The sequence below is a fragment of the Primulina tabacum genome, chromosome 11, assembly GCF_025594145.1.
Source record: "Primulina tabacum isolate GXHZ01 chromosome 11, ASM2559414v2, whole genome shotgun sequence".
NCBI lineage: Eukaryota > Viridiplantae > Streptophyta > Magnoliopsida > Lamiales > Gesneriaceae > Primulina > Primulina tabacum.
In genome coordinates this window covers 39,971,358-39,999,298 of record NC_134560.1, presented here as the reverse complement: position 1 = coordinate 39,999,298, position 27,941 = coordinate 39,971,358, and the positions used below count along the sequence as shown (strand labels likewise).

Below are 27,941 nucleotides of genomic sequence, written 5' to 3'. Positions count from 1 at the left end.
GAACGAGCCACTTGTAGCAAATGCTTGGAATTTTCTCCATGAATTTTACCACGTAAGAAAATTTTACAATGTTACAAGAAGTCCCTCCTGTCCCCATCAAATGATTCAAAATGCCATTAAACAGTCCGGTCAAGCACTCACCATAGATGCAATTGTGAAGAAATCTAAAATAAAGAAAGTGTCCTTTGTCAGCTTCACTGATGCATGATTCTTGATCGATTTGGCTTTCATCCTACATAATTTCACAAACCCCGTTAGGGTTCTTCGCAAGGCTTGTTTGCAAACACTTCCCGATCAGTATCATTGTTCATCTTTGTACTCCGGGTTCTCTTTTAAGATGACAAATCCTTCGAGAATTGGCGAAAGAGGAATATATCTGCAAAAACCGTTGCGTGTTAGCATGTGATTCATGTGATTGAGGATTGAACACCAGTATTAGAGCACGATATATTACTTCTCAGTTGCCAGTTCTGCCCTATCACCAGCAGATAGAAGAACAGGAGTTGAGTGGGTTTGGAAACCCGTTATGGTCTTGGGCCTACCCGCTTGACCAACAACATCGACAGCCTGGCCAACACGAACAGGTACTGACAGAGGTTTAAGGTTTTCATCCACTGTCATCAGCATCCTTGGCTGCGGGGTACATACATTTTTATGACAGGAAGCGCATTCACATAACAAATATAATGGGAATGAGAATAACAACAGAACAATAGACGGAGTAAAGTCACACCTGCATAGCAAGAACGAGGAAGTAAAGAACATAATGATATTTCCCCAAGATGAGAGCTTTCAAATCAAGACATGCATGCAGCATAGTCACGAGTCCTGCCAGGGCAATGCTGGAAGGAGGAAAAAGAAGAGTGAGCGTAGGTGAAAGGGAGGGAGCGTGGGGGTGGGTCAAGATTCCATGAAATATAATGCAGTCAAAGCCAAGCAAAATCCTTCAATAAAGTAGTGCTTATATTAAAATGAAAATATAAAAGTCAAATATGAAGAAATCATAAAGGTTATGCTTGTATTGATTGATTAAATTTCGAGGAAAGGATTTGAGAAATAGATTTGTCAAATGATCTCATCAAATATTAATATTGAAATTGTTTAACTTGATGTAAAGTGGATTTCAAATTTCGTTTAGAAAAGAGATCATCGTTGACCAGATTTTTTATGTCTGTTAATCATCAGACATAACAATTATATTGCAAATGATGAAGGAGAATATAATTGGTTATCAAGTGACGTATAGAGCAGAGACTAAATATTGAACAGGCAGCAGGAAATTGAAAGAAAGCAATCCCAGTAAAGCTCTATTAAATTTAAATTAGCACATTATTTAACTAATTAAACAATGAGAAGCTAAAACTAATATTATTGCTATTGCCACTAGCTCCACATGTATGAGATTGATTTCACTAGTATTTCATCCAAAATCAAGGGAGAGAAACAATGGCAACCATGTGAACATCACAACATCAGACAACACAATAAGAAAGTAAAAGGATCATGGCAATGCATGCACGCAGCAACAACAAGTTGCACTTCTCTACATTCAAATAAACAGAAAATGACCATCATTACACTAGTTACATGACACCTACTATCTCACCTACACCATATAAAAGTAGAAAAAAATTTCAAAACATGGTCACGTATTTAGCTCTTTCAACTTTTCAAAAATAAATTGAGTCCAAGCATCAAGTAAAATGAAAACTGCCATCCAATAACACAGATACATTTTTTCTTAACATATCGGAGCTGAAATCTAGAAAACTTACGGGGATAGCAAAAATCTTTCAGAATGGTAGGGTGAAACTGTCAACAACCCTTTGCCCATATGGACAAGACCTTGAGCGATCCGGACCTGCACAATTGGGAATGCAAATAATTTTACTCACACAAAAATAACCCACCATTTGAATGAGCGTGAAAAATGCATCACGGTGCAAGAATTGTCAACATTGGCCCTACACTGAAAAGAAGACTGGCATCTTTGTAATAATAACTTGACAAATTACGAAGCATCCCGGCAATTCTTGCATTATTGGTTCCAGCGCCAATCAATCCCAAGGAAATAATGGCCGCCTACATAGTTCAAGAAGTATCCACTGAGTACCAAACCATAAATTGCACAACAATAACTATGACAAAAATTCAAACAAAAACTCGCCGGCTTAAGTATCAAACTACCATTGCAACTTCTGTGTCTGTATCATGACTGAGCCTGCTTAATGTGTCCATGACATTGACCTGATAGACCACCAAAGGGACTCCAAAAAAATTAATAGGCAAGAAATTTGGTGGTTTTAAAAAAAATTACAAAAGAAAAGAAAAGAAAAGAAACAGAATAAAGAACAAGAGAAAAGAAAAAAGTACCTTTGGATTTGATACGCAGAGGAGACCTAGAGCCAAAGGAACTGCTCTCCTAATATTCTGCTCTCCGTACTGCAAGAGATGCTCCAATGACCGAATGGCCATCTCAAGTCCCAGTTCCTCTGCCATTGCTACCATAGCAATTCCAAGAACAGCTGGTCCTTGGTATGTTTCACCCTTCTCAAGATGATGTGCACACTGACCAAGAAAGTGTTGCACCTATAATGGGAAAAGGTAGTAAGAACCAAAATCGACACACTAAAATGGTGTGAAGAACCAAAATTGTCACACTAAAATGATAAGAAGTGCAACAAGGGTTTATTACCTTGAGAACATTCCCTGTTCCCGCATAAGCACAAGAAAGCAGGGTCATGTCACAATGTTTTCTAATTTTTTCATTAAAAGTCTTTGAAACCTCAGCCGTAGCTTCCACACTTTCCTGACATACAGAAGAAAGAGAAAAACAATCTAGCCTGAGCATTGAAGCAAACAAATTTATCCAGCTTCTTTTTGCGGCGAGCTTGTGAGAGCTCATCCCAAATCAAACATGACAGGAATGTTTGAGCAAATTAAAAATTTTAACTAAGGAATGTGTGTCGGATCCAATTCCAACAGTCGTTGCAATAGCTTCATTTATGCTGCATTTGATGAGTATTTAAGCTACCATTACGCCTAATGGCTCCATACCAGATAATTGTAAATAAACAATATTCTTGTTGAAGTTTATTAGATATAGGATTATCTAATAACTTGATGCAGATGAGTGTCAATTGATTTTGATCCACATTCAGGGCTCTCTCTTACCTGCTTTCCAAGGTACAGAAGACCAAGACCCAGGCACAAGAGACGAGTGAGGGGCTCCCCCAATTCTGACTCACTTCGATCCATCAATGCAAATATGATTGCCTGTGCAACCTCTTCATTACATGAACCCACATACACCAAGCCTAGCGAGACAGCAGTAAATGCAATCACATCAAGAGAATCCTTCGAATCTCCAAGTATGGGAGTTAGTTTACTGCGAATCTGGATGTTGCAAGGCTAATTAGAACCAAACAACTCTAATGCATCACAGACCGAATCTTGTTCAAGAATGAGAGTGTGCAAAAACAAGAAAGGTCAAGTTTCACAGATTTATAAAAATCTTGAACTGCTGTTTTATGATTCTGCACAAAACGAACTCACTTCGTCATTCTGAGAACCAGCATATGCAAGACCTAGGCCCATTATTGCACCTATTCTGGTAGAAGAATCTTCTTTATCAATATACTCAGCCAAAAGAGCCAATGCCTAAGAGTACAAATATATTAGAGGAAAGAAAAAGTAACAAGTACACATTATTATAATCAAATTGACGAAATGTATGTGTCAGTAAATGCACATATAATCCCATGGGGTCTGAAACTGAAACTTACAGGATCGCAATCATTCTTGACATTACAATTCACAATCCCGACTCCTAGTAATGCTCCGGAGATGACATGAGTGTCAGTGCTATGAAAATATTTATCAAGTTGAGCAAGCCCAGAATCAACATCCCAGAGTAAAATCATGCCCTGTAATGGTGAGACAATGACCTTCTAGCTAGTAGACAAACAATAAATAAAATAAACATAAACAAATAGGAAAAGTAAACACCAGACTAGCTGCAGCACTGGATTTTCCATGTTCTTTATTTTTGAAGAGCCAACTTGTTGAAGCACCACCACTTGATATTTCTGATGAACCTGTCATCAACTTATCCTGCACACATATAATGACACCACTTTAAGTAGAGAGAGTGAGAGATGACGTTGACCTTTTCCTCGTAGAAAAATTATTTATACCAATGGCATTTACCTGGCCAAAGCCTGCATTTACGAATGCATTGACAAATGTTGCAGCCAAGTTCTGCCGGGCCGAGTCAACAGTTCCCCCACCACTGCCTCGGCCATCAAGTAAATGTGCCTATAGATCCAAGAAAAATATTAAAATCAAAACAATTCACTTTTTATTTTTTATCATGCTTGTAAGGAAGGCGGAAAAAGATAACACATTACTAGCAAGGGCGATAAAAAATATGCAAAAGGCAAGAACCGCAAAGATAGAGGAACAAGTGAGACGTCAAAGACTAGACAGACCTTGTATATATCATCCGGAGATTTGGGCTCCATGACTTCAATATCACGTGCAAGTGCAAGATAACCTTCATTTAACTTTGTGTTATTAATTATTTCTTGCAAAGCTTCTCTTTCTTTTTCATCTGCACACATTTCTTCATCAAGTTCAAAAGTAATGCCCTGCACAACAAGAGAGTATGCACCAATATATCTTCAAGGACCGAGCATCAATGTAACGTAAAAGATCGATGGATTTATATTTCTAGCTATTGCTCAGTTTTCCCAAGGTCGCAAGAACCAAACACAATCCCAATTGTTTTCCTCGATTCCAAAACTTAAAGGAATGCTCTAAGCCTTCTATACCATCAGTGTAATGATGTGCAAAGACAGATTTATAAAAGATATTTCTAGGTGTAAACTTTATTAATAAAAGACCAAAGATATCAACATATACTAGTTCAGATATATTATTTTTCATTTTCTCTTAGCCATTATTTGTTTAACAACCCATAGACAGACACATGCACTCAACCATCCTATGTAACATGAGTGGCACGAAGCTTAAGAAGAATGCAAATAGTAAGAGAAAAAATGCATAGCAAATCGTAACCTAATTTTAAGTCTCAACTCTAAACCAAAGCACAAAAAGTCGGAAGACTACGCACATTCATACTCTACATGCAATCACTCACAATTGTTCAGCCATGCAATGAAAGAAAGAAATTCCTTCACCAAGTGTTGGATCTAATATTATTCTAAGATTTACAGGGTGACTGTATATGCTTTAGCAATAATAACTCTTTCAACTCTTAGAGAAATCATTAGGCCTCAACCTTTAACCTTTCTGCAGTGCAGCAGAATACAAAGTAAAAACAATTACCACCCAAAGTACACATATCCCAAAACCTCAAGAAGAAAAACCGCACCAATAAAGTAAACAGTGACAGAAATCAAGGGTACACAGAGAAAAGAAAAGAAAGGTTGACGACAATGAACAAAGTAACTGCATCCAAAAATCCAGATGACTTACATGGCGAGCAAGTATGAAGCAAAACTGCTGCTTTTTCTTAAGATCACTACAAGTTGTGAAGAGTTGCTTAACATACTGCAAAAGGTTACCCAAACATTACATCAGAAGAATAAACATAAAGTTTTGTCAAGTAAACAAGTCACATATGTTATTATTGGATCTATGATTTCATATCTGACATGATAATCTCACGCCGCAAACTTCAATCCAAAGTTTCCTCAATTAGAAGTCCTGAAGTAAGAATACCAGAATCAAACTAAATATAAACCTGCATATTGTCAAGGTAAAGAGCAATCTGCAGGGCTCTAGGATATTCTTCAAATTTCATGTAGATGGTGTGTGCGATATCCAGAACCAACATGTCATCTGGTCCAGGAAGATACCTAAATTTTTTATACAGCAATAAAATATGTAAAAGCCGCGATATAAATGACAAACTTAACCATCAGAACAAAGAGGAACACAATACAAAATGTTCACTTTCAAGTTTCAATAGCCAGCAGATCAAGTCAGACCAAATCAACTAGAACACTCCTTCAATCTAAAATTTAATATAGAACTACCGGTTGAGTTTTTGGTCTCATATACCCATGGAGACAGCAAAAGGGTAATAGAATAGGCTTGTGGTCAATCATCACCGATGAAACAGGAAGCTATTCAATGCACAAATGGTCGGCACACTGAGGATAAAACACCAGCCAATAGAGTGGAATGAATCTAAAAACAGAAGCTCAAACATCTACTTACTTTGCCGAACTAGTAAGGTATAGGCAGGTCCTTTTATAATTTGTGCTGTCCACGTGCTCAACTAACAGATCAAGATCTTCAACCTGGATTAAAAAAAGGAATATAAAACTCTGTTTTTGTGATTATTCACAAAATTCTTCATGAATGTATAAATACATTCAAGGATGGGCAATAATACCTCCATCAAAAGATCAACTGCCTCAGGCTCAGCATTATGCTGCAAAAAACATGAACAAAAGCAATCCAAAACCTTTATTCTAAGAACAAAAGAAGAAATACACAACTTGAAGTAAAAACTTACTACTTACAGCGTAGACAGAACTAATAATTACATATATCAAAGAAAGAAGATTATTAAAAGCTCTACCTTAATATTAAACAAATAGCAGTACCAACGATGATCGTACCTTCATATGGAAGGCAACAATTTGCACAACCAGGTCCATTAGATCATCGATTGAAGTCTCTTCACCCTGAAAGAGATGATGCAGTAAAGAAACTTATCTCAAGCATATGCGGTAACGTTCATATAGAAACTTCAGGCATCAAGTAAAGGAGAACGGTGTAAATTTCCACTCTTTAAAATTTTCCAAATAAATATCATAAATTCACCCAAGTCATTAGTTAAAGCAACATGATTGCACAGATTCCTGACTAAGTATGTCAGTAGATATTCCGAAACTGCAAAAACAAAGTGGTAAGAGTAAAAAGACTACTCAAGTGTGAGTTAGGGACCATACAATCCAAAGAAAACAACCAAACTAGATCCTTATAACAAACTTTAATCTCTTTCCTGCTTTTGTTACCATTGACATTTAAAAAAAATCGGTTTCGTACACTATTTTTACTACCAAGATTATCACACACTTCATCTAGATCATTAATCAAAATCAACATGTCCGTAACAGAATCATGAATCACAAGTACAACAAAATCCTCCAATCACCAATCACGCTCGGCATTTCTATCCATAATAGAACCCTTCATCATATTTTTACAACTGATAATTTTCCAATTTAGATCATTTTATAACAAAGCCTAGCTAATTAAAAGTTAAATAAATAGGTTTTACTTCTAGAAAGCTAGACAAATTTCTTATGTGTTCTTTATAACAAAGATAAGACATGAATTAATTATACATCAGGCAGTAAAAGAAAAGCAGCAGGAGTATTCGTTGGCAACTTTCCTCCTCCTACAATGATTTCCATGACTATTCTCACAATGATTTTATACAAAAAGCTGTATTCAATGAAGCCAAAAGACAAGGCTATCCGTGGTAATGTTTTTAAATAACATTTCCATTCTACCAAAACAAAAACATACACTTATACTAAAGGCTGTATATTTAATTCAATGAAGTTGAAAGACAGGCTATTCATGATAATGATTTTAAAGAACATTTCCATTCTACCAAAAACAAAAACAAACATATCACATTCTCCAACACAATCTCTTGACGAAATACTTTTATCTTATTTTTATAGTTTTCAATATAACTATCATTCTTAATTTATTTCATGCCCCGAAAATACTCTATTATTACATTATAATTTCAATTCAGTTTGTTTTAAAACTTTAAAATGCCTTATATTCCAGTGTATGAGTTATGACTGACTATCACTGCACAAAATATTTCAAGGGCCAATTGCATCAGCACCCCTGTAAAAATTTGGAAAACAAATATGTAAAATTAATTGTACTTAAAACCACATTTCTTAAAATCAGGTATAAAAACCCTTACAAATTGGTGAATGTGCTTGAGTTTTTTAACTCAAAATTAAATGTGCTTGAATTTTAAAAAAAAATGGAGAATACATTAGCCTATTAATATTTTTAGTGGGTTTTATGCTTTTTAGACTTTTCACATGGGGCCTAATACAATTAACCCTAAATTTTAATGGCACGAGTCATGACATCAACGAGAAAAAATGTTTAACTCAAACAATTAAAAAATAAGCATTCCTAACATTTTCCATTGCAATCTCCCAAAATACCTCAAAACACTACCAGAAAATTGCAAAATTATTCGCCATTATCACCTTAACATTGCGTGATGCTGTCAACATTCGAATGAAAAAATTCAAAGTTTGATAAAGAAAAAAATCCAAACAAACTAAAACAAGTTGAGATTCTTATTACTAATTCAGTTAAAATAGAATTCTCAGCGACTGAACATCTAAATCAACACAGAGAATATCTGAACATCTAAATCAACACAGAGAATATCTGAACATCTAAATCAACACAGAGAATATCTGAACATCTAAATCAACACAGAGAATATCTGAACATCTAAATCAACACAGAGAATATCCAGGAAAACAAATTAAGTTGGTTTCAGTTCAATCAAGCAAACTAATTGTTCAGGATTGAGTGATAATACAGTGTATCAAAACACAGAAAAGCAAAAAACTACCCTAGAACAATCAATCAGAATTTGCAAGTACTCTAAGCATATGCATGCGATTAAAAGAGTGAAAAGTCTCATAAAAAGTCTAACCTGCCGTTTTCCATACTCTTGAGCAATTTCCCCAGCCAAATTCCTGCATTAGCATCGGACCAATAAAGAAAATAACTAAAACAATCAATTATAAAATTCTTCGAACAGTATTAAAAGCACAAAACTAGTTAAAACATGCAACAGAAAAAAAAATGCGATGCAAATTTCTTGATTAGTCATGTTGTATCTTACTTAACACACAACTTGTGCAATGCACAGCTATAAATGAATAAATTTGACAGCAGTATGTGAAGGTTGCCTAGTAAAGGAGTAATTTTTTAATGTCACGTTCTACCAACCAGTATAACTAAATGGATAGGGATTCTCACCTGACATACTCATGACCCCATGAACCAATATCACCGTCTGACCCTAATAATCTGTATTTCAAGCTCGCCTGCAATTTTTGGCATTTACACTTAAAATATCATCATATTGTATACACTAAGAACAAACTTAGACTCCAGTACACAATTTCACATCCAATCCCAATCATATTAATCATAAGAATAAAACTAATTTAGATTTCATATGGTAAGGAGATCTGTCCTCAGATACTCTATGAAGAAGGTTGTTCTTCCCTTGGATTGAAGAGACAAAAGCATGTTTGGCGAACAAATGCAGCTAAGAAACAAAATTGCTTTATTGTGTGGATTAATTTGGAAAGAAGTCCACTGATAATTGTTTAAAAGAACTTAAAGTCTGACTCGGATGTGTAACAAATAATTGATAGCTGAATAAATCAGTTTATAAAAGGTTTATGTACAAAATATTAAGTCACAACTATAATTATCTGAAATGAACTTTTTTGGTTTGCTTATTCCATTAAATATTTCACAAAAATTGCAAAAAAAGTTGTGTGCCTAATGAGACAGTAAATGGGATGCTGCGAAATGAACTAAAAAGCCTATGCTAATGCACTGCGTTCAGAAAGTGTACCCTCTCTCCTTCAGGAGACATTGTCAAGGCCAAAACAGAAAGTATATCTGCGAGCAGTTTCTGCACAAAATATTTTAAAAAATTTGTAAATCAGAGAGGATTACACGGTTACCCTATGATTATAAAATAATGGCCTGATATTTTTCACCTTGAGATCAGAATCTGTCATTTTCTCATATTGTGCTTGTAGAGTTCCATAATGAGGACGTAAAAACTTCAAAGGCTTTGGAACTGAAGTCATAGAACTAGTTGCAGTACGAATTTCTTGCCTAAATAAAAACATACAGCCATAAAAAAACCACCAGATAGATCATATTGTAAAAATCATGCATAATTATCTATGTTTGAATAGAAAACATATTATGTTTACTGTCGATTTAAAATAAACAACTCAACAATCATCATCGTAACAGAAAGAAATCCAACCCCATATAAATCATGTGACTACAAATTGTTAGAGTTTAGGATGATGGTTCATTCTTGACCAAATTTATAAACTCTGAATTTCAGGTCGATTTATTTCAAGGTTCTGGAAAGATTTTCGAAAAATCGGTAAATATTCAGTCATAAACCATCCGGGCATCAATCACATATAGTTGTTCTATAAGATTTTCAGTCTTAATAATATTGGGATTCACCACCACATTATATATTAACCTACATAATTTTTAAACTGTTGCCCATAATTCAATGTTGCTCTATTGTAAAAATAATCAACCCCTTCACAATGGATCAACATTTCTTATAACTGGTTGTGACTAACAAGGCATGTTCCATTATATATGACAAGAAAAAAAGGGTAATGAAGACAAAAGGCTAGTTAGAACCTAAAACAGGAGTTGTAGGTGTGCAAAACAGGTCAAAGTAGCAAATTTTGGTAGAAGTGTATGTTATCTCTGTTCTCGATATGTAAATTACTACAGTACAAGTCCTAACATTAAAAAAAAGTTATATTCTACAAGGAAAAAATCACATCAAAATCCAACCATAATCACGAGAATTAAATTAAATCCGATTAAATTGGAACAGTATGTCTGGATCCAAATAATAAGTTTCCAACAATTTATTATAAAAGTTACTATTAGGATAGACAATTTGCTTGAAAATTCAGATGCTGAGGCATAATGCATCAACATCACATTTTATAGGTAATCATAAACACGGAGAGTCTTCGGTGATTTAAGAGCCCTCCCCAGTCCTAAAAGTGTGCCACTCTTCAATAAAACCAGAAATTCAGATTTCAGCAACATTTGGATGTTATACATTTCACCTGTCATATAATTAATAAATCTTGGGGTAATTCAAATCATCTTATTTGGAGACCTCGGTCTGCTAGAATCTATGTAAATTGCAACTATTAATTAGTCAGCAACTCAAGAATTTCTATTTCAAATCTTATTCTTTGTTCAATAAAAGAAAATCCAATTAAGTCCATTAAGTAAGCCATATTTCAACAAATTCATATGCTCTCTGTTTCTCATACAACAAATCTTTTTCCACCCCAAAGTAGCAGTGGTGGCATTTTCAAATACCTCATGCATCTGGTAATCTAGTTATCAGTGCATCCTCAGTTTATTCAAACTACCATTCTTTATTTTTCACAAGGCCTGATTCAGACCTCCATTTCTCTCTCAGAAAAGCAAGCACTAAACAAATTCTTTCTCAGCTTTTCAGCCTCGGTGATATTAAACACCATAATTCAATAATCCTCATGAGATTAAAGTGCAGGGAATTGATGCCAAGGCACCAGGTAATCTAGCTGGTATTAAAACCAAAAAAATGTCTCCATTATGACAACCATTTCACAGTTGCCATTTTGCGTCGCCATGAAAATGTTAGCCAAATAAATAATCTCCAGCGCACCCAAATAGAATGCTGTCTTTAATTGGAAAATAATTAACTAGGAAATACTACAAACCTCATGCTCTCCAGAGCAACTTTCTGCAGTCCGGGATCAGAGTCTTGCACCCTCTCCACGTACAACTCCAACTGCTGCTTTAAAGCCAAGTCCTCCTCCGACTACAAAACAAAAGTGGCAAATAAAAATTGCACTAATTCCCATGACAAGAGACAAACATACAAGAAATATACACAAAAAATTAACAACTCCAACCATGCTACTACATACATAACTTCCAGTAACTCGGAAAATTATAGTTTCTCAGCTAACTAGCAAAATTATAATGTTTAATCTAATTTTGGTACTCACCAGATCTTCGTCCTTCTTCTCATCCTTCTTTTTTGGGTCTTTAGAAGGCACCTTCACTGAAGTCTGATCCTTAGTCACTCCATCGCCCGCGACGCCGCCGCTACCGTTGTCCGGCTCAGCTGGTGCCATCTGAAATGTCTACAACAAAAACTCTAGAACAAAGACAAGATTTCCTGTGAAATTATCAGAAATCGAGAAGAACCGATTAAAATGATTCGATTTCGAGCCCTAGGAGTATATGAACATTGAACAGGGAGAGAGGTTTCCTTTCTGAACAAGCAAGAACCTTGATAATTGGCATCTACGTGGCCCAAATATATTGGGCTTCCCAACTATTCAAATTGATTATGGTATATATTTTGATAGGTCACAAGTATTTTTATACAATAACAAAAATATTTCATCTTAATTTAATAAAAAAATAATATGTTATTCTTGCATCTTTATTTATACTTTTGAATGTTTATTAAATGACTATTTTAAATTTAACATAAAAAACATTATAACACTCTTATAAAAAAAACTAATTTAAAATTTTTTCTATTTTGATTTCTTCTCAATGTGTTTCACAAAAATATAATATTTTGTGATCTTTACTCTTTAATATTGAGCATAATTTATATGAGAAAAAAAATTAAGTATAAATACATTATGTTCATGTCAAATATAATATCTATGTATTTATGTTTGCTACCCAGAATTATGATTGGCTCAACTCCTGAAATCCCAGAAAAACAAAGGTCAATTGAGTTAAATTACTTGAACATTTGATAATCTGACTCACATTGTTGAATAAATTAATTCACGATACACGCCCCGTGATTGTGTTATTTGGAATAGACTACTTGGAAGAATGAACAAAAAAGATATGGAAATCATCGTAAAGCTGGATAACAAGTAAATAATCAACTTCTACAAAATTACAACAAAATGCTCTCTGAAAAATTTCATTAATTTAAGTTCATCTTAGTTCGTCTATTTATAGTTATCAGTAGTATAATTCCCTCGGGTTTTAAATATTCCTCCAACTTTTATTTTCATTTTTAGTTGTAAAAGATGGTGAACTCGACTTATAATAGCGCAATTAATTTTGTTGTTGTTCATGAATTTATCTTCTGCAATTTCCACCAAATTCTTCATTTAATTTCTTAGTTTCATGGCTTATCGAGGAAGTCAGAACTAACAACCAAATCGAGATTCACGTCGCTTGAGCGTAGAAGTCAGATTATTCAAAATATTGGCACGATTCCATGCATAGAATGCCCAAAATTTTTCGTAATAAACAAATTGGCATACCCAGTGGGACTCTGACGCCAAGAAAGCTAGGAAACAGTGAGAAATGACGAAATGATGCTGCAAAGTCAGGTAGTTTTATGTACAATTGGAAGGAATACACTCAGTGAATACTTGGAAAGAAGGATATACGATTTCTGATTTTTCATATTCATATACTGATTTTCACATGATAAAAAATGTATTTCTCAGGCAGCTTTTGTCGAGGAAAGATGGAGATCAAATGATGGATATTATTATACGAGTTCATTATATCAATGGAATTCACGAACAAATTGTTGGGAACATGGAGATCTATATGGTTATATTTTTAGAAATGAAATATGGATTCCTCAAACTTCTTTTACAAGAGAAATGACGCAAAATGTAGGTGAAAGCTACATCATAAAGATGCATTTGCAAGAATGTAATTCATTATTTGATACTAGGAAATACACGGCTTCTGATCTTTCAAATCCATACGATTATGTTTCACTTTGATATGAAAACGTAACAATATGGTTTTATTGTCTTTATAATATTGGTTTTATCATAATTAATTTTATCCATAGATTAGAAAAATTCAAAAATAAAGACAAAATAAATAAAGAATTTTTTTGACGAATAAATTCTTTTGAAGATAAATTAAGGGTGGACGAGTTTAATCGTTGAAAATTGTATCAATCGCCCGTTGCGTATTGTTACTTATCGAGTATAGAATAAACCTAATTTTCGTCAGAAAAAGTAACATGAGTTTCACGTGAAGAGCTAGAGCAAAGATCTAAAGAGCAAGAAGGATCAGCTAGAGGGTTCCTTCATAACTTGGTGGAATATCAAAATAGCATATCAAAGAAATTCTTGAGGGATCCGCAGTTTCTCGTGTTACTTCAGACCCCGAGTACAAGAAAAGAATCGAGAAACTGGATTTGATTATATTGAGTGTTGTGAGATGTATGGAGGAAGTCATGAGTTGTATATAAAAATGATGAGCAAGATTGTGACTGCCATAGTAAGTGGATTGAAAGTAGCGAAGGAAAGTCAGCAGAATTCTAGCCAAGGCAAAGACATCCAGAATAGCGAGGAAAACAAGAATAGTGACCACAAACAAAATGACGTGGTCGGAGAATCATCGGGGAATTCTCATCACCATTATTTCGATGCAATTACAGGTCACTCAAATGTGGAGAAGGATATCCAAAATCCAGATTGTGTTCATATGAAAGAAGATTTTGCCCAGAAAGATGGTCTAATGAACAAAGATGAAGAGTTCTATGTTTCCGAGACTTTACTGAGTGATGTGGATAGTTCGGGGGCAAAAAAAGGGAACATGGTATGTTCATTAATCAAGGAATGAAAGAAAAATTGAAGAAGAATGTGATGAAAAAGTATGGGATTCCCAAAGAATTGATATTTGAAGTAAAAACTCATGTCTAATGGTGAAGAACAAGAATCGTCTCTAGGAAGTCATAAAGAAGTATTGGATACCCTGTAATATATATTTTTAAGCCAAAGACAGAAAAGAGAAATGTTTCAGCATGGAGGATCATCATTATTATAGGGAGAAGACACCTGACAGTTGGGAAAATACAAGATACAATGGGGGATCCATGGCCAAAAAGCCGGTGAACCGGTACCTTGGAGGAAGTTCGTTTTCTAAGTCAATGAATGATGAAATAAGAGCTGACCAATACACATTTGAGAGGGTGTCTTGGAAAACACCATCCTCGGTTAACCATAAAAAAGATGAGAGGAATATGAAGAAAATAATGAAAATGTATTAGATTCTCAAAGAAATGCTATTTGAGATAAAAGACTTATGTTCAAAGTGGAAAATGAAGAATTTTCTCAAGAAAAATATAAAAGAGGGTTGGGTGTCCTGAGATAAGATGTATGGAATGAATGATAGGTACGGAAAAAGTTCAAGCAGAGAGAATCATATACACTTGAAAGATGGATGGATGCAAGAGACCATAGGGGATCCATGGCCAAAAGGCCAAGGAATCAAGAATACCATCGATATCATCAACCATAAAGACAAAACCAAGGAGCCAAAAATATTCTGGGGGATCAAAGCTTGGAAGACGGGGATCATTGATTATGGTGTAGGATTCTTAGCCTCAAATATAAGAAATCCACAACACATCAAATTATCATTCTTCAAAGGTCAAGGAAATGAGCTTAAGTTGAAGATTGGAGCTCAACATGGTAGATCTCCACGATATAGGTTGGGAGATGAAAAGCATCCTCAAGTCAATACTCAAGATCACCTCTGCAGAACGATGTTACTGAGAGACGTAATAGAACACTCAAGGAAGCAGCTCGAACCATGCTAGCAGACTCTAGAATTTATTAGCATTTTGGGTTGAAGTTTTCAACACTGCATGTCATACTCAAACCAGATCGATGATCAACATAAGGCATGGAAAGGCATCTTATCAGATCTGGAATAGAAATCAACTATAAATCTCATACTTCAGGGTATTTATGTGTAAGTGCTTTATTCATAACAATAATAAAAATCTTTTAACTTCCTTTGATGCAAAATCAGATGTTGGAATATTTTTATATACTCACATGTTAACAAAGAATATCGTGTTTTTCATATTAGAACTCTATTTGTTGAAGAATCCATTCATGTAGTGTTCTATGAATCTTTAATTGTCCCAAATGTACCCAACACGCACTTACATGATCTTTCCAATAGAAAGGAAAATACCACTCTTCAATCTAACAATGATGATGAGATTCATATTGATGAATAGATGACTTGCACTGTGAGCCTGATATTCCTACAAATCAAGCTGGAGGAAACATCAAAACTTGGGAGATCAAGCTGATAAGCAAAAAAATAACAATACAATAGATTGAGCTGATCTAGATCCAAGTGAACCAATAGTAGACTAGTTCTAAATCAAAATGAATCTAATAGGGGACAAATTGATCAAATTCAAGAACTAAATTCTAGTGCCATAAATTCAAATCCTCTTGGAATAAGCTACAGGTGGAAAAAAAATCATCCACCTGAGTTGGTCATTGGTAATCCTTCAGCTTCCTTAAGAACCAGGAAACATATGATTTATGAATTTTTTCATATTGCATTTATATTTTAGAATAAACCTAAGAAATTTGACGAGGCTCTAATTGACTCAAATTGGATAAATGTCATGCAAGAAAAATTATGGCAATTTGATAGAAATAAGCTTTGACGTTTTGTTCCCAGACCAGAAGATCAATCTATTATATGAATAAAATGTGTTTTTAGAAATAAACTTGATGAAAATGACATTGTGATCATAAATAAAGCAAGACTAGTAGCACAATGATATAAGTAAGAAGATTGAATATATTTCGATGAATCATTTGCACCAATAGCTATATTAGATCCATCAGAATATTTGTTGCATACGCTGTTTTTAAGAAATTCAAATTATGTCAGATGATTGCTAAAAGTGCATTCTTGGATGATTTTTTACAAGAAGATGTGTTTGTTGAACAAGCTCATGGATTTGTGAATCAAGTACTATCTGGTTATGTATTTAAATTAGATAAAGTCTTATATGGTTTGAAGCAAGCTCTCAGAGCCTGGTATGACACCTTATCCAAATTTTGAATTGAACATGATTTCACCATCAGCACAGTTGATAAAACACTATTTAGATCAGTAAAGGAGATTATACTTTGTTAGTCCAAATATACGTAGATGACATTATTTTTTTGGTCAACTAACCCCAAACTCGGTCAGAAGTTCTACAAGTTGATGCAAGACAAATTTGAAATGAGCATGATGAGTGAACTGACATTCTTTCTGGGCTTGCAAGTTAGAAAGCTAGATACTGAAATCTTTATAAATCAAGTTAAATACACTAATGAACTCCTCAAGAAATTTGGTATGGAACCCATGAGCTCCTAAATCAAGCTGGATAAAATTGAGATTACACCATCTATTTTTGTGTCACTATTCAGATGATTGATTAGTTCCTTACTGTACTTAACTGTCAGCATACCAGACATCATGTTTGTTGTCTGCATATGTGTTAAATTCCAAACAAATCCTAAACAATCACATTATATTGTTGTTATGTATATTGGAATAACATAAGGGTACTCAAAATGTTGGACTTTGGTATCCAAAATCTTCATGTTTCAATTTAACTTGTTACTATGATGCAGATTATGCAGGTTGTAAAATACACAGGAAAAGCACAAGTGGGACTTGTCAATTTTTAAGTGACAGACTAATCTCTTGGTTCAGCAAAAAGCAAACATCAATTGCTACTTCAACAGCTGAACCAAAATATGTAGCTGTTCGAAGCTGCTGTCTCAACTGCTCTGAATACAACAAAAGCTTAGAGACTATGGTGTGTTCAAGCTAATGAATCTTCGATCTTCTGTGATGGCATAAGGGCTATAACAATTACGTATAATCTAGTGTTGCATTCAAGAACCAATCACATGGACATAAGACACAATTACATACGAGATCGTGCCATGAAAAAAATATCAGAGTAGAACATGTCTCTACAGATCAAAAAGTGATAGACATTTTCACCAAGTCATTACTCGTACCTCAGCTTTGGATTCCCAAAACCCTAAATTGTTTTGCATATTTTGAAGTGTGAGGTCTATGATATCTTCCAATAAATGAAAAGTTCAGCATGTTGATCATAAATGTTATTCACATTTGCACACGCAGTTATAGATCAACTAAAATGAAAAATACACTTATGATCGTGCCAACTAATGGATATAACAGGAATAAATTGATTTTCTTGCATTAATAAATGGGAAGCAATATCTATTTTGATTTAGGCTAAACTAAATTTCTGCATGTTTAGAACCGAGAGTGGGAACTCTCCCCAAAGACGGATCATCCGCTTCTGCCAGCCCTTTCATATGTAGCAGAAAACAAAATAGATAGTACATGCATCATCTCTCCTCCAAGAAATTTTTATCCAGTGAGGCAGAATCAATCATTTTGCTTTACTCTAAATCAGAATATCGAGTCCTGGAGCCTGAATGCTGACAAAAAACAATACACATATTACAACGAACAGGTGATCATTCCTTGATCAATCCAAAAACATTTAATGCAAACACAAATCAAGCAAATGATAGTGATATAGAGTTTCACTCTCGATCGTGGTTCGCCGAAACAGGAACGGAATGGCCGGAACGGGCGTTCCGGAACCGGAACGTCAGCAACCTTGACGAGGTTTCGGGATGTGTAGGTTGATGGCTTGTATCGGCGTTTCATATACCGAAAACGGGGATATAACAGTGGAACGGAACCGGAACGCAATTCGCGACGGTTTTGTTTTGAACTGTCGCTACTAGCGACGGTTTTATGTATGTAGCGACCGTTTTTATTCAACCGTCGCCGATGTTAACCGTCGCTATAGTTAGCGACGGTTTGAATAAAACCGTCGTCAAATTAAAATCGGCGACGGTTGAATAAAAACCGTCGCTAAATTTAGCGACGATTTTTCATAAAACCGTCGCAAATTCGAATATGCAAAGGATTTAATAATGTTAAATAATTTGTAACATCACTTTATATAAGTGTGAAGAAAACTAAGTTAATTATAAAATATTTCTATTTTAATTGATGTTAAATAATTTGTAACATCACTTTATATAAGATTTGATGCTTATTATTAGTCCATCACTCTAAATTGATTCAAATTTATGCGAACTTATATATATCCAATCGAAAATATTTTAAAGTTTAAATTAATTAAATACAAATAATTTTTAATAGTATATTTAATTTTTGATATGGTTGGAAATATTTTAAATATAATGACGATATAAATTGTGTTCAATAAATTGTTAATAAAATTTTAAAAATATTTAAATTTCTTATTTACATCAAATAATCTATTTAAATGATATTTATTTTAATTTTTATATTTCTAAATATTTTCCAAAATTTTTAATTTTTATATATTTATAATATTTTTTTAAATACACGTTCCGCGACCGTTCCGCGAAATTTCATTGTAACTGGAACGGTAGCATCCGTTCCGATCATCGCGACCGCGACAGCGAACCATGCTCTCGATCGAGCAAAGCAGTAGCTGGTAAAGGAAGGGGAAGGCAAGTCCTCCGGCGTCTGCTTATCAAGTAACCACGTATGTTTGCGACTTTCCAAAGAAGAACACTGGCATAGTTGATTGAAATGTGGAATAAAGAGCGGATGCCATCGAATAAGTAGCTGGAGTAGAATGAAAGTAGAGGTTCAGGGACATTCGACGGCAATGGCGATTGCTCTCTGCTTAAACCTCCATTGCCGCAGCACGAAGCAATTTGGGGGGAATTTTGAATTTAATTTTTACTCCTAAGTCGTTTTTTTATGGCAGGAGAATCGAAGGTGGTTGTGTGGAAGGAGTGTGTGAGTACCAGCTTAAGTTTCAACTTCTGCGATTTTTATAAATTTTATAAATATTTTTAATTTTTTTAAAATGTTAACTTTTATTTATATATGTGTTTTTAAGATTTTCGAATAAAATTCATAAAATTTAAATTATATTTTATTACAAATATTTTTATTTTTTAAAAATATTTTTTTATAATTTACTTTTCCAGATTTTTTTTTTCATATTTTGTGCATTTATACACTGTTTTATGATACAAATTTTCAAACAATTCATTTTATAAAAATAGAAATTTATTTTGATACAAAATTTTCAAAATATAATAATAATTATATAAATAGATTATTGATGGTGTCATGATGTAATACCAAAATCTAGATAATTAAAAAAGATAAACGTTAATTATATTGTGAGATTTTGTTATTACATATTGAGATTTCGTTATTATCTCATGAGATTTTTTTGATGAATTTATCATGAGATTTTAATAAATAAAATTTTTGTATTGAATTTTTCGTGTAGTAAAAATTATCGTACAAATTTGATTATACATGTAGAATTACTCATTTCATTAATATATCATGTTAATAATATAAATATAATAATTATTGTTAAAAAAATATCAGAATACATAAAAAATTTAAATGTGATTTTTAATTTTTTAAAGGTAAAAATTAGATCGTGACATTAAAAATAAAACCAATGGCGAGGTTTAAATCCTGTATTTATATAGGAAATTTACTTTTTTTTTTGTGTGTTTCATTTTGAAATTATTATCAGTCAATTAATAATCTATCTTAGTCCGCTAATTTGTAATGTTTTTTGGCTTTTAGTACCTCCCTTTTAACACAAAAAATATGACATATCATCAGTTTTTCAATAAAAAAAATAATAAATTAGTTAGAATAAGATTATGAATATCGTCATCGATAACATGACTAAAAAAACGTGCAACCTACCAAAAAATTATATTATATAAACTACACGATATTGTGTTTTGTCATTAACATTAAATAGAATGGTCCATGGAAATTTAGAGCTCATAAATTGTGAAATAATTTTATTACGTATGTTGGGCCCTGTTTCTCCACCAGACTCGGATATGGGCGACATATCACGTGACTCGGCGCTGTCGCCTTCCCAAGAAATTAACACACTGCGCACACTTTTTCTTTCAATATATAACTAATATTTAATCAAACACTTGTACTCTCCCAAGATTCAAAAAGCACTCAACCTGTCTATCTGACTTGCAATTTATTTGTAAATACAGATTCATCCAACTTCCTTGGTGGGAGATTGGTTCGGACCCATTTCTTGGGGGACGAAAACAAGGTAAGAAGGGCTGGTCTTTCATTATTTGAGTTTCGAATCTGAGGGTTTTGGAGGAAGGTGAATGGAATTTTTGTCTCTGGGTTTCTTGATATCCGTGTCTCTTGTCGATTACGTTTTCAATTTTCAACAACTGGTCCATCGATTTTCTTGTCTACCCTTTTTCTTGTGCACGTTTAATTAGGAAAAAGTTTCAATTTTTTTTATTTAGATTCTGTACCTTAATAAGGATATGCATCTTTGAGGAGAATATTGGTGAACCTTTTGATAGATGGTGTTACGAGGGGGTGATTTAGGTTCAGAACTTTGGAGACATGATATCTTCTTTGAAGTAGCATAACCAAGTAAAAGAACATATTGTTTACTTGTCGGTTTCCTTGTTTATCGATGAATTGCAAGGGTGGTTTTGCGTACTGATATTGTTCGGTTTGGTACCCAAAAATTCCGTATGAAGAATGGGTGAATCTTGATGTACCCTCGTTTTCTGTTGCATTAAAATGTTTGAGAAAATTGGATTCTAGTTGAGGAATTGTGATGGCATCTATTAGAAGAACATTGTCCCCCGTGCCTCGTCCGGGAGCTTTAATAAATGCCGAAGCCTGTCAAGTTGCATCCCCATTGTCTAAATCATCCTCAAACAGTCAAAATTACACACCAAACGATGGGCTATTGGCTTCTTCAACGGGTTCACTTGATCATGCACTGTATAGAGCTCAAATTTTTATACTAGGTTTATTCTCAAAGCGATCTGCTAGACCCTTTGATCGATCAAAGGCAAAGGGACATGTTTGGCGGAGAGCTTGTTTCCATTTCCTGATATGTTTCATTGCTGGTGTTTTTGTTGGACTCACCCCATTTGCTTCGCTTCATTCGTCTCCACACATCGTGTCTATAAACCGAGCTTTTGACCTCGAATTGCATCAACCAGTCATGAACGAATTTAATGAATGGAACAAAAATGTAACACCGGTAGTTGGCAGATTGTCAGTAAATGAGAATTCTACGTCAGAGCTACAGAGAACAAATCTCGAACTAAAAGATGGAAACCTTGACGAAATTCTTTTAAACAATTCACTTGGTCAAGATTCAGATTCAATGTTCCATAAGCTTCTGATCATAGTGACACCATCATATTCATCATCGCATCAGACTTATTATCTGAACCGTCTGCGGAACACGCTAAAACTTGTTCCACATCCTCTTATGTGGATTATTGTGGAGATGAACTCTCAGTCTGTGGAAACGGCTGAATTATTGAGGAACACGGGAATAATGTACAGACATCTTGTGTGCAGTATTAAGAATTCGACTGACATAATAGATAAAAGAGTTCTCTTAAGGAATGTGGCTCTCTCGCATATTGAGACTCACCATCTTGATGGAATTGTGTACTTTGCAGATGTAGATAACATATACTCGGTGCATCTCTTTGATCAACTGAGACAGATAAGGTACTTTCCGTAGTCTTACACAACTTTATACAACTTCTGCAATTATTTTGTCACCTTGAGAAATATGAAACAACAAATTTGTTTCGCTGATGTTTTTATATTGTTTCTTTGTTATTTTCATTGTTCCAATAGGAAAATAAGAGATGGTATCTTTGCACATGCTTGAACTCAAGTAGCCGTGTAGATTGTATCTTAATCTTCAGTTGTGCTTAATGTTGCTTGTCATTTCTCTTTCTCGTTGATTATCCTCGTCTTTTTGAGGAGGCACATTGTATTTATAAATATTTTATTTTGTACATCTGAAATTTCAAGTATTGAAATTATTAAGGGAAACCAAAATTTGACAGATTCTAATGTACATCAGAGCTGTGCTACACTAGTATCTCATGTAACCATCAGTAATAGACAATCAAATTTGCTAGATGTGTTTTCTTTGCGCATTTTGGCAGGACTGGTTAGACTTAAAATTGATTGTTTTGTTCGCTTGTATGAAGAGTTTGAATTATATTCTTCACTAGCACAAATAAGAGTATGTTGGCTACGTCCTTACCGAAATTAATTGATGTTCTCTTGGAAGCAAAAACTTATAATAGTTTCAGCATATATGCTTGTACGGTATTTCTTAACAACAGCTCTGTGAATATAGGCGATTTGGAACGTGGCCATTGACAAAGTTTGAGGGAAAAAAAGGTAAAATGTTCTTGGAGGGTCCAATATGTAATGGCTCTCAAGTATTGGGGTGGCACATTATTGACTTAGCGAAAAGATTCCGAAGATTCCACACAGATATGTCTGGATTTGCTTTCAATAGTACAATCATTTGGGATCCAAAGAGATGGCATCGGCCCATGCTTGAACCAATCAGGCAACTCAAAAATGTTAAAGATGGTTTCCAAGTGAGTCTATATTTAACTGGTGTATAATTATTTGTTGAAGTATTCATTTACAAAAGTGTAAATCCTACCTCAGGCAAGCACATTTATTGAGCAAGTTGTTGAGGATGAAAGTCAAATGGAATGTTTCTCTTTAAACTCTTCAGAAATCATGGTTTGGCATCACGTCACAGGCTCAAACTCGTTCCCTCGTGATAGGCTTGCAAAGAGTTTCATTCCACTTTCTTGAAAATTTGCAATTTGGCAGACAAGTATGGTTCAGGTCAGTCTGCTTTGGAATACTATCAGAGGCATAAACTAATAGAGTATAAAACTACAAAAATTAAATTTTGGTTAACTTTTGTTGGGAACTAAATTGCACCTCTTAACATTTGTGGCTACCTATGCTGCATAGTGATGGAAATTTGTTGCTTGTGTGGTTGTTCTCGGGTTTAATATACTTGAGTTGTACAGTTAGCATTAACCATAATTTTATACAGTTGAAATGCTTTAATTTTAAAATTTTATAGTTGAAGGTTGTCACACAGCCTGGGTCCTCGAGCTTTTATTTCACTTCTCTGATCTCAATATTTATTGTTTCCTCTCTTCAAAGATTCCACCAATATACATCTCATAATTTAGTTTTTCGAAAGAAAACAGACATTTCTAACATCATATCTTTGATGTGAGATAACCACAGTTTCTTTTAAATTCCATACGATTTATACTCTACTTCACCTATCATCATCATCATCATCATCATCTTGGCAGATGTGACAATATACTTGCTCAATGGGGAACTTTGGTCGAGAAGGGAAGAAGCACCTACTCTGCTGTTTACAGAACCAATTGTTGCAATACACTCTGGAAAATGGCAAGTTTTCAAGATGGACAAATTCAACATCCACTGCTCTCGCTTTTTTCTCAAAGGTATTTAATTTCTATACAGATGCGATTGGTTTAGCCGTTCCTTGAATTGCATTGATCTACGAAAGCTGTACTTGTAGCCATCTTGTTAGGATCTTGGACAAAAATCATGGTGCCCATTTGGTTGGAATGCTGACTGTTAGTCGATCCTAGTCTAAATCTAGTTCTTTTTTAATCATTTGATTTCGTGATGCTGCAGCCAAGATTCTCCATTCTGTACGTATATATGTGATGTGTTTTTTGCCATTCATCTACGTTAAGAAATGAAAATCATTTGATTCAGAAGTTTTTACCTGATTTAAAACGGTTAAGACTCGTTGCATCGTTATATTTCTCATTTCAACATATCTTTAGCTTGCAATTTGTGTCGAGCTAATGTTGATAGTCATATTCAAATCTTGCATTCATTTTTTAGATGTTTTCTCTATGGAAAATCTGATATCGAGTTGGGATTTACCTGTCTTATCCCATCTTCAAAGCCTTTGTGGCAAATGTTACTTTCAACTTGAGAATCAAAGTGCAAATTTTGTATTTCATATTATTATGTATTTTTACGCTTTTAAATCTTGTATATGTAGTTGTTTCACGACTTAAAAACAGAGCTGAAATATCAAACGCGAGCTGAGTTAAAACATGCTTGGGTTGAATTTAAAACACGAAATAAGGGGACACAAAAAAATAATAATAATCAAAATTATGCATTAAGATCTAATTTTAAGGAGTTAGTGGATGAGTTTGGCTATTTTTCCAAAAATTAAAAAATAAATGCAAGGATTTATCCATATATTGAAGTAAACGATCACTTGACCAATAATAATGAGTTTGATTATCCTTACCAATATTTTCTCGGACGATATGTCGTATTTAATTTGTCCAATACAATTTACCTGTTGTAACTTTAATTGATAGGGAAAATAAAATACCCATTGTGGTTGAAGATCCATTTTGAGGAAGGTGCCAATGTTTGGACATTTAATTAAATAAAACATTGGCTAGAGACAATAACGTAGCCTGTCTTCTAGTATCATGGAATTCCACCAATCTGGATTCCACCACCTTTCTATCTGTAAGTTCGAATCACAAATATCTAAACATATATTCAACTAATTAAAAGTCTTTAATTAATTACTTTTTATTTGATATTTATAAAATTATACATATTACAAAAAAAAAAAAACCCTCACTAAATTAAACTATGATTTGGGGCAAACAATATGGCTAAATTATATTATTAGAATGGTAAGTCTCTTAAACAAAAATATTTAAATATTTTTCATATTTGAGTACGAAAATATTTCAAATTTTTTATTAATTAATCAGGTAATTTATAATGGAAATAACTATTTTTCCATTAACTTGCCTCTTGTTGGGTTTTTGTATGTATTTAAAGTCTAGTTTGGGTCGACAATTTTGATTTTTTTTCCATTTAGTATTATTTCATCGTAGTGTTAATATGATTCATGAATTGTTTATGTGGTACCAAAAATTGTTGGCTCGTCTAGTGCCATGCCAATGATTAGAATAAAATAGTTGAAAATTAAAAGTTGGTATATGAAACTAGACTTTGAGTACTTAACTAGTATTTAACCCGTGCGATGCACGAGATGATATTATTAAAAATTAGTAAAAAATGAATATAGATTTAAATTGAAAAAAATAATATAATTATAAAAATAAAAATAAAAACTATTTTCTCGCTAATTTTAAAAAACTTTCTTAAATACAGCGCATGTCGATTAATTTTTTTGACTAATAATCAATATCATATATCAAAATTTTAGATTGTGTTAGCCTAAGGCAATGACATTATGCTTATCGTGTTTAGTGTATTGATGTCAACCACCAACCTTAATACATATTTAATTCTTTAATTTTCGAAAAGCTATATATTATTATTTTTTAACGTGCGATAAAAAAATATTTTTAAATCACATTCAATAAAAATAATGATAAATACTTTTTTAAAAATTCAGTAATTTCGTCTAAATCCATATTCACAAACAATTTTGTGATATGACACATGTTTGACATATTTGAATGATAACAATAATTGTTTCATCAATATTTTTATCCATATGAGTTGTGATTTTATCTACAAAATCTCTTCATAATATACACAACAACCTATTATTCCGAAAGAAAAATGAAACGTGTGATCATAAGTAAATTATGTATAAATCAGAAAAGTTATTTTATTAACATTTACTATGTGTATTCCAAAGTAATGTCAATAAATTTTATAAGGTGTCTTCTAATAAATTGCGTACTTTCTTTAGAATTAGTTTAATCATTTCCATCAGGGGACATTTTATAATATCATGTATCCGTGAACCTTGTAATATAGAAGAAAATTATCACATTAATAATATGTAATAATTAAAATTTTGTACAAATAGAATAATAATATTTTTTTACTTCTCGATCATGAAAGACAGATTTCAAATTTAATGTCTCGTAGTTCTCGTTGTTTCCATATGTAGGTAGTTCATAACAACGAACAAATATAAATTTAAACGAACATTACATCTTGGAAGGATTCAACTCATATATGGTGCTGAAAAGATGAGTCATTTCAGAATTTAATTTTGGAGTGGATAAATTTAGTAAGATAAATAGAATAAAATTGATTTTTAATATAATATGCAATATTGCATTATTTATAATTTAAAATTCAAATAAGACATCCCAAGGGACAAAAATTATACATTGGATGCTTTTGACAGAAGTGTATCATACATTAAATTTTTATAAATTATATAAATCTCGAATTGCATGCATTGGGTGTCAAACATTTCTGATTATTGAGGGTAATATATATGTTTATTGAGAGTAATTTAATGTCCATTTGAAACATTTTTGTATCTATATCTTTTAATTTTCTTGTGCTCTCTTATTTGAATTTTTAAGAAGACAATTCAAGATATACAATATACATATGATTTTGGAAGAAAATTACCATGCATTAATTCTTTCAAATTAAGGTAATTTCGAAATAATATGCATTTGGGATAAAAAAAATTTATGATTATTAAATGATAATTTAATGTTCATTGAAAAACCTTGTTGTATTGATAACTTTTAACACTCAACCAATTTTATTTTTAGAGAAATTAAATATTGTATTTCTTTTTTAGTAAGTAATTTAGGCAGAAAATTACTTAAAATAGCAAAATGTATTTTTGAATGATTTATCTCATGAGTGATACTGAACATTGCAATCATTTGTATTTTAAATTTATTTATACAGTTTTTAATTAAATTGATTGATATAATCAATGCAAAAATTTTAATATAGTTTACGTTTTCAATAGAGTTTAGTTTTAATTTGAGTAAAAAAAATTAAAAAAAACATATAATACATAAATTACATTTAAATTAATATAAATATTAATTAATTTCAAAAATGAATTAAATGAATTGATATAATCAACGTAAACAATAATTGAAGTGATCATTTATTGCAGTACACATATGTCAATATATTAATATATCTTTCTTTTTTAAAAAATAACATTTTGACGGGAAATTACTTTTTTGCAAAAATATATATATAGATGAGTGATGCTGAACATTGCAATCATTTGTATTTATAATTTATTTATACAATTTGTAATAAAAATTAAATATATCATAGTAACACAATTCATATCACAAATTAAATTGATTGATATAATCAATGCAAAAATTTTAATGTAGTTTATGTTTTCAATATAATCAATGCAAACAATAATTGAAGTTATCATTTATTGCAGTACTCTTATTTCAAGATTCATTATATTTATATCTTTCCTTTTTTAGAAATGACATTTTAGCGAGAAA

General features: G+C 32.9%; 2 protein-coding genes across 3 annotated transcripts; one reads left to right on the top strand and one right to left on the bottom strand.

Annotated features, from left to right (window-relative positions):
- Positions 1-11: 11 nt before the first annotated feature.
- On the bottom strand, positions 12-12,191 carry LOC142517793 (26S proteasome non-ATPase regulatory subunit 2 homolog A-like). Its single transcript, XM_075620246.1, has 25 exons — positions 11,895-12,191; positions 11,604-11,704; positions 9,834-9,954; positions 9,686-9,745; positions 9,076-9,143; positions 8,747-8,789; positions 6,654-6,719; positions 6,425-6,463; positions 6,247-6,329; positions 5,768-5,882; positions 5,500-5,574; positions 4,491-4,649; positions 4,210-4,317; positions 4,009-4,113; positions 3,786-3,926; positions 3,556-3,660; positions 3,175-3,396; positions 2,696-2,809; positions 2,374-2,589; positions 2,188-2,247; positions 1,969-2,082; positions 1,776-1,861; positions 734-842; positions 455-633; positions 12-376 (listed from the first exon to the last, which is right to left on the bottom strand). The coding sequence occupies exons 1-25, from the start codon at positions 12,021-12,023 to the stop codon at positions 301-303; spliced, it is 2,694 nt and encodes an 897-aa protein (XP_075476361.1). The 5' UTR covers positions 12,024-12,191; the 3' UTR covers positions 12-300.
- An 8,439-nt stretch (positions 12,192-20,630) lies between these two features.
- Positions 20,631-24,587, top strand: LOC142518216 (putative beta-1,4-xylosyltransferase IRX9H). Of its 2 annotated transcripts, none has more exons than XM_075620949.1 (4): positions 20,631-22,323; positions 22,970-23,219; positions 23,293-23,425; positions 23,967-24,587. In XM_075620949.1, the coding sequence occupies exons 1-4, from the start codon at positions 21,407-21,409 to the stop codon at positions 24,131-24,133; spliced, it is 1,467 nt and encodes a 488-aa protein (XP_075477064.1). In that variant the 5' UTR covers positions 20,631-21,406; the 3' UTR covers positions 24,134-24,587. The 2 variants fall into 2 exon arrangements, with proteins under 2 accessions (XP_075477064.1, XP_075477065.1); XM_075620950.1 differs by having other exon boundaries at positions 20,635-22,323; positions 23,293-23,478; positions 23,967-24,087.
- The last annotated feature ends 3,354 nt before the right edge of the window (positions 24,588-27,941 follow it).